The 20,255-nt window shown below is 42.4% G+C and overlaps 1 protein-coding gene across 2 annotated transcripts in view; it reads left to right on the top strand.

Moving 5' to 3' along the window:
• Window positions 1–761: 761 nt before the first annotated feature.
• LOC121314049 (GTP-binding protein Rheb) overlaps window positions 762–20,255 on the top strand; it is a 65,646-nt gene continuing 46,152 nt past the window's right edge. Inside the window, exon 1 of one of the 2 annotated variants that reach the window (XM_041246839.1) lies at window positions 762–1,062. In XM_041246839.1, the coding sequence (XP_041102773.1) occupies window positions 1,011–1,062 (52 nt within the window). In that variant the 5' untranslated portion in view covers window positions 762–1,010. The remainder of the gene's footprint in view (window positions 1,063–20,255) is intronic. The other variant, XM_041246840.1, reaches the window with a different exon arrangement.

Raw genomic sequence — 20,255 nt, 5'->3', positions numbered from 1 at the left:
TGCACAGTACATGCTATTGCACAGTACATGCTATTGCACAGTACATGCTATTGCACAGTACATGCTATTGCACAGTACATGCTATTGCACAGTACAGGCTATTGCACAGTACAGGCTATTGCACAGTACATGCTATTGCACAGTACAGGCTATTGCACAGTACAGGCTATTGCACAGTACAGGCTATTGCACAGTACAGGCTATTGCACAGTACATGCTATTGCACAGTACAGGCTATTGAACAGTACAGGCTATTGCACAGTACAGGCTATTGCACAGTACATGCTATTGCACAGTACAGGCTATTGCACAGTACATGCTATTGAACAGTAGAGGCTATTGAACAGTACAGGCTATGCTGCAGTAAAGGCTATTGCACAGTACATGCTATTGCACAGTACATGCTATGCTGCAGTACAGTACATGGTTAAACTCTGCTTTAACAGGCTCTTCTTGTAGTGGATTAGAAAAGCTACACCCGAGAACACACTCCGACACTTCTCATTTTAAACACGCCGCCGCGCTCTACCAGGTATGCCAGGCAGAAGGGATACGCCCTTTTGTGAATGACAACAGAAAGCAACATAAGCAGCACACGTAGCGTCAGCTTTCCCTAACCAATCACCGCCGCCTTGCTTATCCAGACCGTGGCTCCATGCTGGTGGTGATTGGCGTCGACTTTAACCAACGGCTACGCCGTGAATAGAATTAGTACCGCCTTTTATTGGGTGCAGCCAACCGACACAAGGTTTCATGAATTATTAACTAGATTGTACTGGGGAGTGACGCAGGGACTACAGATTCTCGAGTAATTTCATGTAATTGTTGGAAAAAACGCAGAATAAATTTAGAGAAATTGTTTTATTCCTTCGATCGTGTCAGCATTCTCGTATTGTTATTCATGTAACGGTCTGAGGCAGAGTACAGTGAGCCTGCTCTCTCAGATTCTGCATGTTGTTATATTGGGGTGTACTATATTAATTTGATGCCGTGTCGTTGCTAGAAAAAAGATGCCGCAGCCGAAATCCCGTAAGATCGCCATCCTGGGGTACAGATCCGTGGGTGAGTATATAATTGAGATGGTGGGGAGACAGCTAAGTTGATGCACGAATTGGGGAAAAAATTACCAATGACAAGAAAGATTATAAAAGTGTTCCGCCTTGCTCCAGATTGATGACAGGCAGACAGTTGATGTTGTATTCAGTAGTACTGTAACACACAGCGGTGTGTGTACTGTCTGCGGTACAGTATGCTGTCGTGTCGTCGTGACTTTTCAAAACCAGACGGACATTCTCGCCCCTGCTGCATTTCATTTATACCTTTCAGCGCACGTTTGTTTCTAGAAAAAGAATTACATTTAAAATACTGTTGGGATGAGCGATACCTGTTCATTCTCCGCGGTGCTGCTAGGTGGCGATAGGTATGGAGAGTGAACTTTTTAATACGTTGCTGTTAGTAATACTGTACCTTCAGAACACACACGAGAGAGGTTGCGTTTGAAAGGACGGGTGCTGCTGCATTTCATTGTGAGTATGTGAAGCTAGCTGCGGTTTACACAGTGTGTGTACAGCTCTGTGAGTCTGAGGAGTATGCACTGAAGACCGACGCGCTGCTAACTCCGATCTGCAAAGACAACGCGCTGCTGACTGTGTGAATTAACCGGCACTCGAGAGCGTGATGCATGGTACTATACAGCGGCTCTACAGGAGCGACCGGCTCTTCTCTTGCATGATTGGGGCGGGGTTCAGCGTGAAGCTTTTTGAAACAAGAATATAAAATACAGCTGGACTGTACTGTTACATTACAAATTAGACGCCAACTTCTTTATCCAGTACATGCAATTTTATCGTAAGATCATAGTATATGCACATTATTAAAAGCCACTGAAGTGTATCACTTTTCTTGAACTAAGCTGGCAAATACCTACATACAGTGCGTAGTAAAAATAACCCTATACATGCTACCTTTACTACTGCTGGTGAAATAAATAAATACATACTACTACTGTACTACCACCACCACCACTACTACACTACTACCACTACTGCACTACTACCCCTACTGCTACTACCCCTACTGCTACTACCACTAATGTACTACTGCACTACTACCACTACTGTACTACTACCCCTACTGCTACTACTACCACTAATGTAGTACTGCGCTACTACCACTATGTATATCAGTGTGTCACAAAGACAGCTGACGTGGGTGACGTCAGACCAGAAACAGGAACCAGGAAATAAACGACAGAGAGAGGTGGAGTTGGGTGGAGCTGAGCAAATGGTGTCGCTCAGCATTTAATAGTGCACAGACAGACAGAAAATAAAAGGTTGCAAGATGAGAAAAACACAGGACACGGCACATTCGCCAAAATAAAGAGATGAAACAAAAATGGACTAACACTAAACAAACACGGTGAGCTGATGTTTTTAACTATTACTATTATTATTATTATTATTCTTATTGTTATTACCTCCGTCTCAACTATTACTAGTTAACTATTACTATTATTATTATTATTATTCTTATTGTTATTACCTCCGTCTCACAATCCCGTTCTCCACTCACCGAGCACACGACCCCGAGTGAGTGAAAACATGCTGTTTTTATGCAGCTGTACCGAGACTCGATTGCTATTCAATCATTCAATTGTACGTGAATTAATAAAGTGCAATTCCCTGTGCTCACATATTATTACATTTTACTTGCACGTGAAGTGCTGTGCAATCCTCGTGCCTAAATACAAATATACATTTTAAACACTTGTGTTACACAGACCCGTTTATATCCCGTGTACCAATGACTATACACCAACATTAACACACAATATACAACACAAAATACACACAGGGGCGGGCACTTTGCCACATATACCCCCTCTTGTGCAAAGCACACATGACCTCAATGGCCACCTCCCCCCTTAAAATCCCAAAAGTCTCGCTCAAAGTCCTGGGCCAAGAACAGGGACTTTAAGGGGTTGATGGGCGACAATGTTGCCAGTATCCAGTCTGCTACTGGCCATGCTGTCAGCAGACGTGCTGACAGTGGGGTGAATCTCTCCTCCCGCTGTACCACTAGTAGCGGAAATGCTGCCAATGGTGCAGCTGTCAGCAGACGTGCTGACAGCTCCCAGACTGACTCCTTCAGCCGGGGCAAGTCCAGCAACAGAAAAGCTGCTGGGGTTGGTGGTCTCCAGACCTCCCCCAAGATCTCCGGCAGCAAAACTGCTGCGGGGGAAGGTGGTCTCCTGACCTCTCCCCCCTTTATAGCCAGCAGCTCCCTCTGGGGGGACTCCAGCCCCTAGAACTCCTGCAGCGAAATTGCTGCAGGGAAAGGTTGTTTCCTGACCTCTCCCCCCTTTTTCATAGCCGGCAGCTCCCTCTGGTGGGGCTCCGGCCACACTTACCCCTGCGGCCAAGCAGAGCTGACTGCAACCCCTGTGGATGCGGAGCGGCAGGCAAACCCAGGTGATGCGGAGTGGCAGGCAACACCAGGCAATGCGGAGCGGCAGGCAACCCCAGGCGATGCGGAGCGGCAGGCAACCCCAGGCGATGCCAGGCAGGCATCCTTCGGCAAAGCGAGACAGGCATCCTCGGGCAAAGCGAGGCAGGGAGTCAGGAAAAGCTGCGGTGCGGGTTTTGGCCCTTCTCTCTGCCACTGCGGCCGGCCGGTTCTTCCCCGTGCTTCCCTCAGCAGCCTATGCAAGGGCTGGTGAGGACCGCCAGCATCTATTCCTGGTCCTTCTGGTGCAGGGAGAGGCAGCTCCTGCTAATCTCCCCCTGATGGTGATGGAGGCAGAGTCAGCTCCAGCTCCTCTCCTCATGATGGTGGGGGAAGTGATACCAGCAGGCATTCATCTTCTGCTGGTGGGGGAAGTGATACTAGCAGGCATTCATCCTCTGCTGGTGGGGGAAGTGATACCAGCAGGTATTCATCCTCAGCTGGTGGAAAGGGACCCAGCAGGCATTCACCCTCTGCTGGTGGAGGTGACGGAGGCAGCTCCTTCTGCTCTGCTTCTGCCAGTGGAGGTGGCGGAGGCAGAGGCAGCTCCTTCTGCTCTGCTCCTGCCGGTGGAGGTGGCGGAGGCAGAGGCAGCTTCTGCTGCTCTGCTCCTGCCGATGGAGGTGGCAGAGGCGTGTAGTCTCCTGGCGACGGAGGTTGGAGTGGCGTGTAGTCTCCTGGCGACGGAGGTGGGAGTGGCGTGTAGTCTCCTGGCGACGGAGGTGGGAGTGGCGTGTAGTCTCCTGGCGACGGAGGTGGGAGTGGCTTGTAGTCTCCTGGCGACGGAGGTGGGAGCGGCGTGCAGTCTCCTGGCGACGTAGGTGGGAGTGGGGTGTAGTCTACCCTTGTTACAGGGGACTGGTGCAGCTCTCCCTCACTTGCAGGGGACTGGTGCGGTTCTCCCTCACTTGCAGGGGACTGGTGCGGCTCTCCCTCACTTGCAGGGGAAGGTGATGGAGGCAGAGGAAGCACCTGCTCCTCTCCTCCATGTGGTGACGGTAGGGGAAGTGATACCAGCAGGCACTCACCCTCTGCTGGTGGAGATGGGGACAGCAGGCATTTTTCCTCTGCTGGTGGAGATGGGAACAGCAGGCATTCTTCCTCTGCTGGCGGAGGTGGCAACAGCAGTCCCTCGGGCTTTGATTTCCCGCGGTCCCCCCGTCTGGGCGCTGGACGCTCACGGTCCCCCCGTCTGGGCGCTGGACGCACGGGTTCCTCCCACACAGGCATTACTTCCGTCTCTGCATGTTGCATGTGGCAGATGGCCAACGTGTGCCCATACGCCCCACAGCCGGGGCACAGCTCCGCCGTGAAGTTCTTTAAAAAAACCTCCCAACTGTTATCCCCGACTTCCTCCTGCTGTTGCTGTGGCTGCTGCTGCAGATTTTTTTTGCCCCTCCTTCTCCTCACCTTCCTCTCCTGGGCTGGTTCCTCCTCCTCCTCCTCTTGGAAGGGGCAGACAGCCACCACGTGCCCGTACACCCTGCAGGCAAGGCACCAGCCTTGATCCTGCAGACCACTGAGAAGCTCCTCCAGGTCCGTGCAGCCATCTCTCCAGCCTTCCATTTTTTTTTATTGTTGTTTTTTTTTTGTTTGTTTTAAAAAAACAAAACAAAAAAAAAAACACTACAGTTCCCGCTCTGGTCTGCGTCTAGGAGGCGCTGGTAATCCCATGATGACACCACGTGTCACAAAGACAGCTGGAGTAGTTGACGTCAGACCAGAAACATGAAACAGGAAATAAACGACAGAGAGAGGTGGAGTTGGGTGGAGCTGAGCGAATGGTCTCGCTCAGCATTTAGTAGTGCACAGACAGAAGGAAAATAAAAGGTTGCAAGACAAACAAAAACACAGGACACGGCACATTCGCGAAAACAAAGAGATGAAACAAAAACGGACTAATGCTAAACAAACACGGTGAGCTGATGTTTTTAACTACTACTATTATTATTATTATTATTGATATTACCTCCGTCTCATAATCCCGTTCTCCACTCACCGAGCACACGACCCCGAGTGAGTGAAAACATGCTGCTTTTATGCAGCTGTACCGAGACTCGATTGCTAATCAATCATTCAATTGGAGTCGCGGTACAACTGCACGTGAATTAATAAAGTGCAATTCCCCGTGCTCACATATTATTACATTTTACTTGCACGTGAAGTGCTGTGCAATCCTCGTGCCTAAATACACATATACATTTTAAACACTTGTGTTACACAGACCCGTTTATATTCTGTGTACCAATAACTATACACCAACATTAACACACAACATACAACACACAATACACACAGGAGCAGGCACTTTGCCACACACTGTCAGTTCAATCAATCAATCAATTAATCAATCAATCTTTATTTATATAGCACCTTTCATAGTGATCACCATCACAAAGAGCTTTACAAGGTGCAGTAACAAGAAAATCCATAATACTTTAAATACAGAGAAATGCATCATACATGATATACAGTAAAAAAAATAAATAAAAAACCCCCCAAAAACAGCATAATACATTAAGTACAGTGGAAAGTGCATAATACATGAAATAATACATTAACTCTTAGCGGTCCATTTATTCAGAGCCTGTCAGGCGTGTCGGGTCCAATTTATTTTCACCCGCGCTGTTTATTTTACATGCGCTGTTTAAAAGTAATTTTTTTCACAGTTAAACAGGTTTAAAAGGCATTGCATATAAACAGGACACTCAGTACTGCATCTCCAGCCCCGCCCCACCCCTTGTTCGCTGTATTTATCACATACCTCTTCATAGTCGTGCATACTGATAAATCATCTCCTGATCACTCGTTTAATCACCCAAACTCCTCAATAATGCGATCCAAGTCATTATTTTATTACTATAACATCTCAAAAAGCTCTGCAAATGTCTGTGATATTTTTTGAGCTCTGGATGCGGAAGTTGGTACCTGATGCTCCTAGTCACACCTTGAGATCAGTGAATGCTGATGCTGGTACCTGATGCTCCTAGTCACACCTTGAGATCAGTGAATGCTGATGCTGGTACCTGATGCTCCTAGTCACACCTTGAGATCAGTGAATGCTGATGCTGGTACCTGATGCTCCTAGTCACACCTTGAGATCAGTGAATGCTGATGCTGGTACCTGATGCTCCTAGTCACACCTTGAGATCAGTGAATGCTGATGCTGGTACCTGATGCTCCTAGTCACACCTTGAGATCAGTGAATGCTGATGCTGGTACCTGATGCTCCTAGTCACACCTTGAGATCAGTGAATGCTGATGCTGGTACCTGATGCTCCTAGTCACACCTTGAGATCAGTGAATGCTGATGCTGGTACCTGATGCTCCTAGTCACACCTTGAGATCAGTGAATGCTGATGCTGGTACCTGATGCTCCTAGTCACACCTTGAGATCAGTGAATGCTGATGCTGGTACCTGATGCTCCTAGTCACACCTTGAGATCAGTGAATGATAAGCTTTGGTAGTTCCAAGAAGTGATCTAGAATCAGCTGGGGCGAGGGGTTCTTCAGTGCTCTGCTTCCTGCTCTGGAACTGTTTTCCGAGTCATGTCAGGAATGCTGGCACAGTCAAGTCTTTCAAAACAAGATTAAAAACAGATTTGGTTGCGTCAGCTTATTCTTGAGCTGGATGGATTGGCCAATGGCTTCTTATTTATTGTAAAGCGCCCTGTGATCCTCTTGCATGAAGAGCCCTATATAAAAGCATATTGTATTGTATTGTATAGTTGTATAGTCTCAGAAAACCCCACAAGCAAAAAAAAAGATTGAGAGATCCAGGTAAAGGTCCATTCCCATTACTGAAATCATGAATACAATCTGCATGTTTTTTCTTTAATTTTTTTTTGTTTTACAGTAATGGAATAAAAAGTGTTTCTACTTTAGTACTTCTATGTACTGAATTTTGCTGTCTACATTGAGATATATTGTATAATACCTTATGCAAAGGTGCTGCATGCGACCTGACAACCCCTTTAATGCGCCCCGCAGCGTCTCTCCAATTGAACCTTGTACAGTATGTGACCCGCAATGAACAGAGCAGCTACCAAGCACTTGATTTACAGCAGAGCATGCATGCAGGCAGGAGACCATAATACTGTCACTTAATAATACAGGAATATATTCGTATTCCTAATCTACATTAATGATTTAGATTCTGGTATAGTAAGCAAACTTGTTAAATTTGCAGACGACACAAAAGTAGGAGGAGTGGCAAACACTGTTGCAGCAGCAAAGGTCATTCAAAATGATCTAGACAAGATGCAGAACTGGGCAGACACATGGCAAATGACATTTAATAGAGAAAAGTGTAAGGTACTGCACGCAGGAAATAAAAATGTACATTATAAATATCATATGGGAGATACTGAAATTGGAGAAGGAATCTATGAAAAAGACCTGGGAGTTTTTGTTGACTCAGAAATGTCTTCATCTAGACAATGTGGGGAAGCTATAAAAAAGGCTAACAAGATGCTCGGATACATTGTGAATAGTGTTGAATTTAAATCAAGGGAAGTAATGTTAAAACTGTACAATGCACTAGTAAGACCTCATCTTGAATATTGTGTGCAGTTACATAAGAACATAAGAAAGTTTACAAACGAGAGGAGGCCATTCGGCCCATCTTGCTCGTTTGGTTGTTAGTAGCTTATTGATCCCAAAATCTCATCAAGCAGCTTCTTGAAGGATCCCAGGGTGTCAGCTTCAACAACATTATTGGGGAGTTGATTCCAGACCCTCACAATTCTCTGTGTAAAAAAGTGTCTCCTATTTTCTGTTCTGAATGCCCCTTTTTCTAAACTCCATTTGTGACCCCTGGTCCTTGTTTCTTTTTTCAGGCTGAAAAAGTCCCTTGGGTCGACACTGTCAATACCTTTTAGAATTTTGAATGCTTGAATTAGGTCGCCACGTAGTCTTCTTTGTTCAAGACTGAACAGATTCAATTCTTTTAGCCTGTCTGCATATGACATGCCTTTTAAGCCCGGAATAATTCTGGTCGCTCTTCTTTGCACTCTTTCTAGAGCAGCAATATCTTTTTTATAGCGAGGTGACCAGAACTGAACACAATATTCAAGATGAGGTCTTACTAGTGCATTGTACAGTTTTAACATTACTTCCCTTGATTTAAATTCAACACTTTTCACAATGTATCCGAGCATCTTTTTAGCCTTTTTTATAGCTTCCCCACATTGCCTAGATGAAGACATTTCTGAGTCAACAAAAAACTCCTAGGTCTTTTTCATAGATTCCTTCTCCAATTTCAATATCTCCCATATGATATTTATAATGTACATTTTTATTTCCTGCGTGCAGTACCTTACACTTTTCTCTATTAAATGTCATTTGCCATGTGTCTGCCCAGTTCTGAATCTTGTCTAGATCATTTTGAATGACCTTTGCTGCTGCAACAGTGTTTGCCACTCCTCCTACTTTTGTGTCGTCTGCAAATTTAACAAGTTTGCTTACTATACCAGAATCTAAATCATTAATGTAGATTAGGAATAGCAGAGGACCTAATACTGATCCCTGTGGTACACCGCTGGTTACCACACTCCATTCTGAGGTTTTTCCTCTAATCAGTACTTTCTGTTTTCTACATGTTAACCACTCCCTAATCCATGTACATGCGTTTCCTTGAATCCCAACTGCGTTCAGTTTGAGAATTAATCTTTTGTGCGGGACTTTGTCAAAAGCTTTCTGGAAATCTAAATAAACCATGTCATATGCTTTGCAATTATCCATTATCGATGTTGCATCCTCAAAAAAATCAAGCAAGTTAGTTAGGCACGATCTCCCTTTCCTAAAACCATGTTGACTGTCTCCCAGTACCCTGTTACCATATAGGTAATTTTCCATTTTGGATCTTATTATAGTTTCCATAAGTTTGCATATAATAGAAGTCAGGCTTACTGGTCTGTAGTTACCTTCCCTTTTTTTGTTTCCCTTTTTGTGGATCGGTATTACGTTTGCAATTTTCCAGTCTGTCGGTACCACCCCTGTGTCAAGAGACTGCTGCATGATCTTGGTTAGCGGTTTGTAAATTACTTCTTTCATTTCTTTGAGTACTACTGGGAGGATCTCATCCGGCCCAGGGGATTTGTTTATTTTAAGAGCTCCTAGTCCCTTTAACACTTCTGCCTCAGTTATGCTAAAGTTATTTAAAACTGGATAGGAACTGGATGACATGTGGGGCATGTTGTCAGTATCTTCCTTTGTAAAAACTTGTGAAAAGTAATCATTTAACATATTTGCTATTTTTTTTTCTTCCTCTACGATTTTGCCATTTGTATCTCTTAAACATTTAATCTCCTCTTTGAATGTTCTCTTGCTGTTGTAATATTGGAAAAACATTTTGGAATTGGTTTTAGCTCCCTTAGCAATGTTCATTTCTATTTCTCTCTTGGCCTTTCTAACTTCCTTTTTGACTTGCGTTTGCAGTTCTGTGTACTCTTTCTGCGTACTTTCTTTTCGGTCCTTTTTTAATGCTCTGTAAAGTGACTTTTTTCGCTGAATATTTTTTTTAATTGATCTATTAAACCATTTTGGCAATTTAGTTTTACATTTAGATTTGTCTACTTTAGGGATGTAATTGTTTTGCGCCTCTAGTACTACATTTTTGAAGAACAACCATCCTTCTTCTGTGGGTGTTTTCTCTATTTTACTCCAATCTACTTCTGTTAGTCTCTGTTTCATGCCTTCATAGTTTGCTTTTCTAAAATTGTAAACCTTAACTTTAGTCTTTACTTTTGGGGATTTAAAAAACACTTCAAATGAGACCATGTTATGGTCTGAGTTTGCCAGTGGTTCTCTGACCTCTGTTTTAGTTATTCTATCTTCGTTATTTGAAAAGACTAAATCAAGGCATGCCTCCCCTCTAGTGGGTGCCTTCACAAATTGTGTTAGGAAGCAGTCATTTGTCATTTCCACCATTTCTATTTCATCCTTCGCGCTACCCACCGGGTTTTCCCATTTTATTTGGGGGAAGTTGAAATCCCCCATTAGTATGGCTTCTCCTTTGCTACACGCATTTCTAATGTCATTGTATAACAGATTATTTTGCTCACCGTCTGAATCTGGCGGTCTATAGCATGCTCCTATTATTATGCCTTTTGAATTTTTGTCTGTTATTCTGACCCATATTGATTCGGTTTTATTTTCTTTGTCCAGGTTTAACACCTGGGCTTCAAGACTGTTTCTTATGTATAGCGCTACCCCTCCTCCTCTTCTGTCCTGCCTGTCTTTCCTATACAGTGTATACCCACAAATATTATATTCGTCCCCATCACTCTCAGATAACCACGTTTCTGTAACACCTATCACATCATAGTTACCTGTTAGTGCAGTAGCTTCAAGTTCTAGAATTTTGTTTCTGATACTTCTAGCATTTAGATAAATACATTTAATGGTTGTCTTACCTGAGTTGTTGTTCTTGTTTTGATGCGGTCTCCCTTCTGTTTTTTTGTTGATTTCTCCCCCCTTCCTTTCTAGTTTAAATGCTTCTGAACCTGCTCGAGGATCTTTTCTCCGAGTAGACTAGTTCCCTTGTTATTTAAATGCAGTCCATCCCGTCTATACAGATAGTCCTCGTTGTAGAATGTGGTCCAATGATCAAGATAGGTGAAGCCTTCCCGTGTGCACCACGTCTTCAGCCATGCGTTTTGATTAATTATTTCCAGCTGTCCATATGGTCCTTTGCAAGGTGCGGGTAGTATACCAGAAAATACCACAGTTTTGGTTTTCTCTTTTAATTTCCTTCCTAGCTCTCTGAATTTGTTTTGCAGGGATTTTGGTCTGTCTCTTCCAATGTTGTTTGTACCGATGTGGACGACTACTACCGGGTCGTCTCCTGTTCGTTCTAGGAGCCTGTCCACGTTTTCAGTGATGTGCTTGACCGAGGCTCCCGGAAGGCAGCACACTGTTGTAGTAAGGGGGTCCAAACTGCGAACTGAACTTGCTGTGTTTCTCAATATGGAGTCCCCAACAATCATGACCTCCCTTCTTTTTGCTGTCTGGTCACCACTGTCAATGGGGTCCTGGATGTTGTTCCTTTCATTCTCTTGTTGTTGGTTCTGCTCATCACAATTCTGAAGTGACTCAAATCTGTTGGTTGTTTTGATTTCTGGTGGTTGTGTTTGACGAAGTTTCTTTTTTTCCCTGCTTCTGCCTACCTGAACCCAGCTGTTCTGACCTTCTATCTCCCTGGTGGCTTTCAGTCTGTTAGGGGTGATGCAGACTTCCATGAATTGTGGGTGTGCCAGTTCCTCAAGATCCTGTTGCTGTCTCACTTCTTCCAGCTCCATTTCTAGCATACTTACTAGTTTATGCAAATCCTGGATCGCGCGGCACTTTACGCACACTTGGTTTAGCTCCGCTGGGTTTTCTCGGATTTCCCACATCAAGCAGGTGTCACAGATTACTGGCTTGAAGACCATGTTGAGGTTTTTTTTTTTTTTTTTAAGTTTAGTTTCTTCTGCAGCCGTCAGCCTGCTTTCAAACTGCTTCGAAACTGCTCTGTACTTTTCCACGCCTGTACTTCTCCCACTCGCTGTCGCTTCCACTCGCTGTCGCTGGGAAGACTGCCTCGTTTAACTGCGTTGTTCTGCTGTGCTGTTGGCTCCTCCCCTCGCCTGTGTCTCAAAACGACGCTGAATTTGAATCAGCTGCTCCGAGTTTCAGCTTGTTTGTTATCAGAAAAACACACGCGGCTGTTTGACTTTGAGCTGCTGCTGTGTTTCCCCAATGTCCTCTGTTTTCTGATTAAAGCAATTCAAGATGCAATTTCTCCTTTCTGCTTCGAAACTGCTCTGTACTTTTCCACGCCTGTACTTCTCCCACTCGCTGTCGCTTCCATTCAGTTTTGTTCTGGTCACCTCGCTATAAAAAAGATATTGCTGCTCTAGAAAGAGTGCAAAGAAGAGCGACCAGAATTATTCCAGGCTTAAAAGGCATGTCATATGCAGACAGGCTAAAAGAATTGAATCTGTTCAGTCTTGAACAAAGAAGACTACGTGGCGACCTAATTCAAGCATTCAAAATTCTAAAAGGTATTGACAGTGTCGACCCAAGGGACTTTTTCAGCCTGAAAAAAGAAACAAGGACCAGGGGTCACAAATGGAGTTTAGACAAAGGGGCATTCAGAACAGAAAATAGGAAGCACTTTTTTACACAGAGAATTGTGAGGGTCTGGAATCAACTCCCCAGTAATGTTGTTGAAGCTGACACCCTGGGATCCTTCAAGAAGCTGCTTGATGAGATTTTGGGATCAATAAGCTACTAACAACCAAACGAGCAAGATGGGCCGAATGGCCTCCTCTCGTTTGTAAACTTTCTTATGTTCTTATGTATACGTAGTACGCATGAACACTAATGAGACTGGCGCTCTGGCTTCAACGTGCATGCCAGTTCTGAGATAGTGAACTCTGCTACGCAAGCAATGGCAGCAGCGAGACAAAACCGAAAAGTGCAAGAAGAGTTTCGAGCATTTCAAGACCAGGGGCAGAAACATGTTTTGTTATTGAGACGGAGGGCAGATGGTAATGACAGTCTTCACAATATATTGAATAGATTGTTATAGTCCTTGACAGCATAAATAAATGCAAATGATTATATTTAACAATGTATTGAATTGGCTGTTACTGTCATTGGCATTGTTAATAAATGCCAAGATTTTTTTATGTATTCATTTGACTTTTATCAATAATAGTGACAGAGTAAATTATTTGATGCTTTTCATTTCTTGAATTGAATGTTATTGTCACTGGCAACAGGAATACATGCTAATACAGAGTTAATATTTTTAAAGTTATTGACATAGGGAGTAAATACTAGGAAATGGTTTACATGTATTCAGTTTGTGATTTATTAAGCTGAAATGTTGAAATGGCCTGCAACACCAATACAGACCTGTCAACCCTTATTTGCTGGGACTCACACTGTTCCCTTTGAAGTAGGTGCCATAGCTCGTCTTTTAGGCTTGCTGTGTGATGAAAGTATCAACAGCAAGTGAGCCAAATCAGCCTCCTACACCTACAGCACAGTCAGAACCGCAGAGGCCAAGCGGGAATGTGATTGGGAAGCATGGCGTGGTTGTGTTTCCCTTTTAAAAGCAATTAGAAGAAGCACTGTTTCACAGTCTGTCATTGTGCCAAGTTACACAGTGGGACAGCTGTATGCCTTTGTCTTATGTAGGTATTCACTTCAAATCAGGCATTCAGTTTACAAAAGCTCCCTTATTTTGAAAACTCAATGTTGATAGGTTTGCAAATAAATGCACTTGAAAAAGGTGCTTGAAATTTGCAATCCATGCAATATGGTCACATTGCTATGTGGCCCTCTGCTCTGTAATCTTTATGCACCCCTGCTGTATAGCATAGTATTGAATCCAATGTAAATAAGAAAATAACATTTCATAGTATTGAATCCAAAATAGCATGTTATATTTAGTTGAATGCTTACACTATTAAAATGTATGAATTATAATCCTGTTGAAAAAAAAAATTCCATTAAGCCTCAGTTAATGTCTTTGCTTTTTTAACACACCATGTTTTTGACAGCTAATTTCTACTCTAAAAACTACACTTTGATTCCCACACAAATGCACTGGATATGATTTTTTTTTCCAGCACAGATACTGTTGTAAATGTCAGTAGCTTCCAGAAGCAGCTGAATATGGGTACACATTCAGTAGATGGTAGTTTGCTTTTGGCAAAGAGCTGCATTTACATAGGAATGGAGTGAACCTGTGTACCTGAAATTTGCCATTTTTCTGCATTGTTGTTTCTATTGTGTTGTCAAAATGCCTAAAATAGAAGGATAGCCAGTAGATTTCCCATTCAACAGAATGTACTTTGCTTGCCTTTTATAATGTCCATTGGTAGGTGTATAAAATGTCACTTCTTAACCAATGTCTTTTTCTTGTTATTCAAAACTCATTTTGTGTTTCCGTCATTATGTCCTGGTGACTTTTGAAAAGCTCAGAGTGGCTAATGGTTACACAGTGGTGTACCAGCTGTACTGGGAAAGGACACATCTTTGAGCCTTCCGTAGAGGCCACTAGAGTGTTTTTAAAAAGTTATCAGAATGAAATGACTGAAACAGGGAAGGATATGAAAAGTTATTCTAAACAACAAGACGCACTCTTTAGTTAAGATCATACCCGTTCCAAGTTGCTCTTTAAGTCAGGCAAGTCAGCAAAAGTTAATTTTGACTTGTAGAAAAGTGCTAACGTATGAGATTGGGAATACATTGGACCTTGTCTGATCCTTCTTAATTATTCATGTCTGGAGATTGATCGTTTAAAAGCTAAAAGAGAGACTTCCATTCCAGGGATCGATGACCAAATGCTGTAATAATGATTATTCCACCAGGACTTGCATTAGAGGCCTCTAACTGGGAGTGAAATACTGTATAGATCGCCATGGTATTTAAATGTAGAGGGGACTAGCAGAGGAAACTGGGATTGATTTCAGTTTCACCCAGCTAAGAATATTTGAAGTGATGTTGGATAGAGTGCTGCCGGATAGGGATTGCTACTGCATCCTTGCTGATACAGTATGTGAGTACATTCATTTTGCTTCCATCAGATGTGTAAATCTGGGGTTGAGCAAGCCATATCTTTGTAAAAAACATAGGACACCTTGAATGAATAAAGTCAAATAAAAAGAGATTGTCGTAAGGCAGAACGCAAATGGAGAGAAACAACATTACAAATACATTAAGATATTCTAAAGCCGTTTTTATCGAAGTATGATGAAGCCTTAAGGCCAGCAAGATGTGCTTACTTCTCTAATCTTACTGATGAAAATAAGAACAATGCTGGAGTCCTTTTCTCTGCAATCGATAGATTAGTCAACCTGTCTTCTTCACCTGAAAATGGCATTATGGCCGCATCTGTTAATGATGGAAAAATACTTTATATTAAGGAACATATTTCACAAATGATTCTGAGCTCTGTATGCCATCTAAAACAATTGAATCAGAAATAAATTCCTTCTCTTTGATTAATTTACAAGATTTAAATAAAACAGTTATGCAAATGAAATCTTGTACCTGTGTTTTGGCTCCTATACCAGCCAGTCTCTTGAAGGAGGTGTTTAGCGAGCTGTCCAATGATGTCCTTGATATAGTTAATAGTTCTTTGTCATCAGCTTGGTTCCCAGCTTCTTTAAAAACTGCCTTAGTGAAACCTTTACTCAAGAAATTGAATCTGGATAGCTCACTTCTAAGTCATTTTAGACGTATTTCAAGCCTTCCTTTTTAGCTGAGGTACTTGAAAAAGTTTTTAAACTAATTAATAGTTTGCTTGATAATAATAACAACATATTTGAGAAATTTCAATCAGGATTTCTCTCTAACCATAGCACTGAGAGTGTGTTGGTCAATTGGTGAATGATCTATGTGTGAGTGTTTATCTGTACTGATCCTTTTAGACTGGAGTGCTGCTTTTGATACCGTGGATCAGGAGATTTTAATTCATCATCTTAGAGAACGGGTGGGCCTTTCTGGTACTGTTTGAAATTGGTTCAAGTCATATTTATTGAATAGACTATATTTTATTACCTTAGGAGAATCTACATCTGGATTAGCCAGTATTACACGTGGTGTTCCGCAGGGCTCCATTCTTGCTCCCATGTTATTCTCTTTATACATGATTCCACTTGGGGAGATTATTCATAAACATGGGGTGAATTCTCACAGCTATGCAGATGATACACAGATTTATATATCTGTTAAACCATGTGACACAACAGCTATCAAGCTATCTTGCTGATAGTAGAAGCTGGATGTCTCAACATTTTCTATAGTTAAATCAGGATAAGACTGAAGTCTTACTTTTAGGCTCTAAGAAACATATGGAGTTGACAAACATTGATTTAGGTTTGTTAAACTGAAATGTAAAATCTGAGGTGAGAAACCTGGGGGTTATTTTTGACTAAACTTTGTTTTGAATTGCATATTAAACATATTACTAGCGTCTTGAGGAATATTGCTAAAGTTGCTGAGAAATTAGTACATGCTTTTATTTTTTCTAGATTAGATTACTGTAATGTTTTATTTTATGGACTTGCATGTCATGCTCTACCACGCCTGCAGCTTGTGCAAAATGCAGCTGCTAGAATGCTAACGAGAACAAAAAAAGGGCTCTCATTACTCCTGTGTTGGCATCATTGCATTGGCTTCCTGTGTGTTATAGGATTGATTTTAAAGTTTTAATACTAGTATTGAAAGCATTGAATGGATTAGCTCCAGACTGCTTGAATGCCATGTTAATTCCATATCAGGAACGCATTGTTAGCTCTGCTGATGCTGGCCTGCTGTGCATTCCGAGGGTGAGTCGTTAAAGGATGGGAGAGCCTGCTTTCTGTTTTAATGCCCGCACACTCTGGAACTCTATACCGTCTTTTATTAGAGATTCACCCTCTATTGTTCTTTTTAAACCTCGATTAAAAACATGTTTTTATAATATTGTTTTAATTGTATTGCAATCATTACTCAATAATTAACATGGTTTTATTATTGAACATGAAAAAAACTGCGTTTAAATTGTACTTGGTGTTTTGATTTCAACAAGGGGTACGTTGAAATGTTTTGGTTGAAATTGCACATAACGTGTACTTAACGCGAGATATTTTTACATAATAATTATATAATAATAATTATATATTATAATAGTATGTTATATGGGGATGCAAATTTCTGTAAACTGAACTTGTTCTAATATTTCCATATCTTAAATATGAGCTGTTGGGTCTTTGCTGACTGGGCTACTGTACATGGAAGTGTGCCCTGGTTCAGACGAAGCTATCGCTTGGTACCTCGGCATGTCATAAATGTATCCTGGTTTCAAGTTTCGTTTCGTGTCACAAGCCTGTAATGGGGTGATGGTCCGAACTTACCCCCTCCTCTTTTTAAGAATGCAGGACAACGCAACATGCTAGTGTTCACAGGCATATGTTTGTGCTATCTTTATATTTCTTTATAATTGCAGAATTAATCACAATACTGCATGTTTTTATTATAGAACGAGTCTTCCGAATAACCACGTGTATCTGTTGTAAAAGGTAAAATGACCAAATTAACAAAGAAAAGGAAGTAATATATACCTGTGTTTATTCTACCAAGATTGCTATTGAATTTAACCATTACAAAACAGTAATAATGTATATTGAAATGAAATCAAATAAAAAGAAACTTATGGGAGTACATAATGGGTGTACATAATGAACCAAAATTACTGTTACTGTTAGACACCTGTATTCCCTCTTGGGCCTCCATTCTCGTGCTTTGTGTTTAGAATAAATGAACTGCCAGTAGTAATTTGTAGCAGATATATTTGTCGAAATTTGCCACCTTGCCAGAAATTGCCACCCTAGTGTATTTTATAGGAAAAAAAGGCCGTAAATGATGGTAAATTATACTGCAGTGTCAGAAAATACTTCCAGTGCATATTCTGTAGGAAAAAAACAGGTATTAAATTGTGGCAAGTTGTATTTTGGGGTCAGAAAATGCCACTCCTGTATATTCACGTGAGTCCATTGCTATAACAAAAAAACTTCTTAACGTTGTATTTTTTACAGAAAACAATGCAGAGTGGGGGGGGGGGGGGGGGTTGCCACGACACCAGTGAGGAAAATAGTCAGCAACCAGGTTTATAAAAAAACTGCAATTTTCTTTTCCATATGCAGACAGAACTGATTGAAGGTTTTGCATTTATATTTTGCAGAAGTACAGGACGTTGAATTTTTACAGCTTTTCCATCAGTATTCTGTTGTGCCCTATAAGTGGTGCATTGCAGGAAAGAGAGAGGAACTCAGCGATAAACAGAGACCCCAAACCCCAACCCAAACCCAGACCCAAACCCAAACCTCATAACCACTGTACAAAAGAGCAATCCTGTGTGATAAATCCCATTATCTCTTCTCAACCACAGGGTGAGTCACTGCTGAAATGTGACAGTCTGACAGCTTCCAATCCCAAGAGAACGTGCATAACAGAAGCATAGTGAACTGTAGCATTACCATGAACTGCAAACATACTGTACTGGACTGCGGTAAACTTTTATATAGGGCTTCCCATTGCATATCAGGTAAAACAAACAGGACCAGATTAACCGAAATTCAAGTGTTACTAAAAAAGCAATAGGTATACAACTGATGTAACAGATTCCACCTCACCCAGCCATTCTGTATGAGAGTGAATACAGATTCCACCTCACCCAGCCATTCTGTATGGGAGTGATACAGATTCCACCTCACCCAGCCATTCTGTATGGGAGTAAATACAGATTCCACCTCACCCAGCCATTCTGTATGAGAGTGAATACAGATTCCACCTCACCCAGCCATTCTGTATGAGAGTGAATACAGATTCCGCCTCACCCAGCCATTCTGTATGGGAGTGAATACAGATTCCGCCTCACCCAGCCATTCTGTATGGGAGTAAATACAGATTCCACCTCACCCAGCCATTCTGTATGGGAGTGAATACAGATTCCACCTCACCCAGCCATTCTGTATGGGAGTAAATACAGATTCCACCTCACCCAGCCATTCTGTATGGGAGTAAATACAGATTCCACCTCACCCAGCCATTCTGTATGGGAGTGAATACAGATTCCACCTCACCCAGCCATTCTGTATGGGAGTAAATACAGATTCCACCTCACCCAGCCATTCTGTATGGGAGTAAATACAGATTCCACCTCACCCAGCCATTCTGTATGGGAGTGAATACAGATTCCACCTCACCCAGCCATTCTGTATGGGAGTAAATACAGATTCCACCTCACCCAGCCATTCTGTATGGGAGTGAATACAGATTCCACCTCACCCAGCCATTCTGTATGGGAGTAAATACAGATTCCACCTCACCCAGCCATTCTGTATGGGAGTAAATACAGATTCCACCTCACCCAGCCATTCTGTATGGGAGTAAATACAGATTCCACCTCACCCAGCCATTCTGTATGGGAGTAAATACAGATTCCACCTCACCCAGCCATTCTGTATGGGAGTGAATACAGATTCCACCTCACCCAGCCATTCTGTATGGGAGTAAATACAGATTCCACCTCACCCAGCCATTCTGTATGGGAGTAAATACAGATTCCACCTCACCCAGCCATTCTGTATGGGAGTGAATACAGATTCCACCTCACCCAGCCATTCTGTATGGGAGTAAATACAGATTCCGCCTCACCCAGCCATTCTGTATGAGAGTAAATACAGATTCCACCTCACCCAGCCATTCTGTATGGGAGTAAATACAGATTCCGCCTCACCCAGCCATTCTGTATGAGAGTAAATACAGATTCCGCCTCACCCAGCCATTCTGTATGGGAGTAAATACAGATTCCACCTCACCCAGCCATTCTGTATGGGAGTAAATACAGATTCCACCTCACCCAGCCATTCTGTATGGGAGTAAATACAGATTCCACCTCACCCAGCCATTCTGTATGGGAGTAAATACAGATTCCACCTCACCCAGCCATTCTGTATGGGAGTAAATACAGATTCCACCTCACCCAGCCATTCTGTATGGGAGTAAATACAGATTCCACCTCACCCAGCCATTCTGTATGGGAGTAAATACAGATTCCACCTCACCCAGCCATTCTGTATGGGAGTAAATACAGATTCCACCTCACCCAGCCATTCTGTATGGGAGTAAATACAGATTCCACCTCACCCAGCCATTCTGTATGGGAGTAAATACAGATTCCACCTCACCCAGCCATTCTGTATGGGAGT

Source organism: Polyodon spathula, chromosome 4, assembly GCF_017654505.1.
Source record: "Polyodon spathula isolate WHYD16114869_AA chromosome 4, ASM1765450v1, whole genome shotgun sequence".
In the NCBI taxonomy this organism is placed as follows: domain Eukaryota; kingdom Metazoa; phylum Chordata; class Actinopteri; order Acipenseriformes; family Polyodontidae; genus Polyodon; species Polyodon spathula.
Note: the sequence above shows the minus strand (reverse complement) of the source record. Positions and strands in the feature narration are given on the sequence as shown.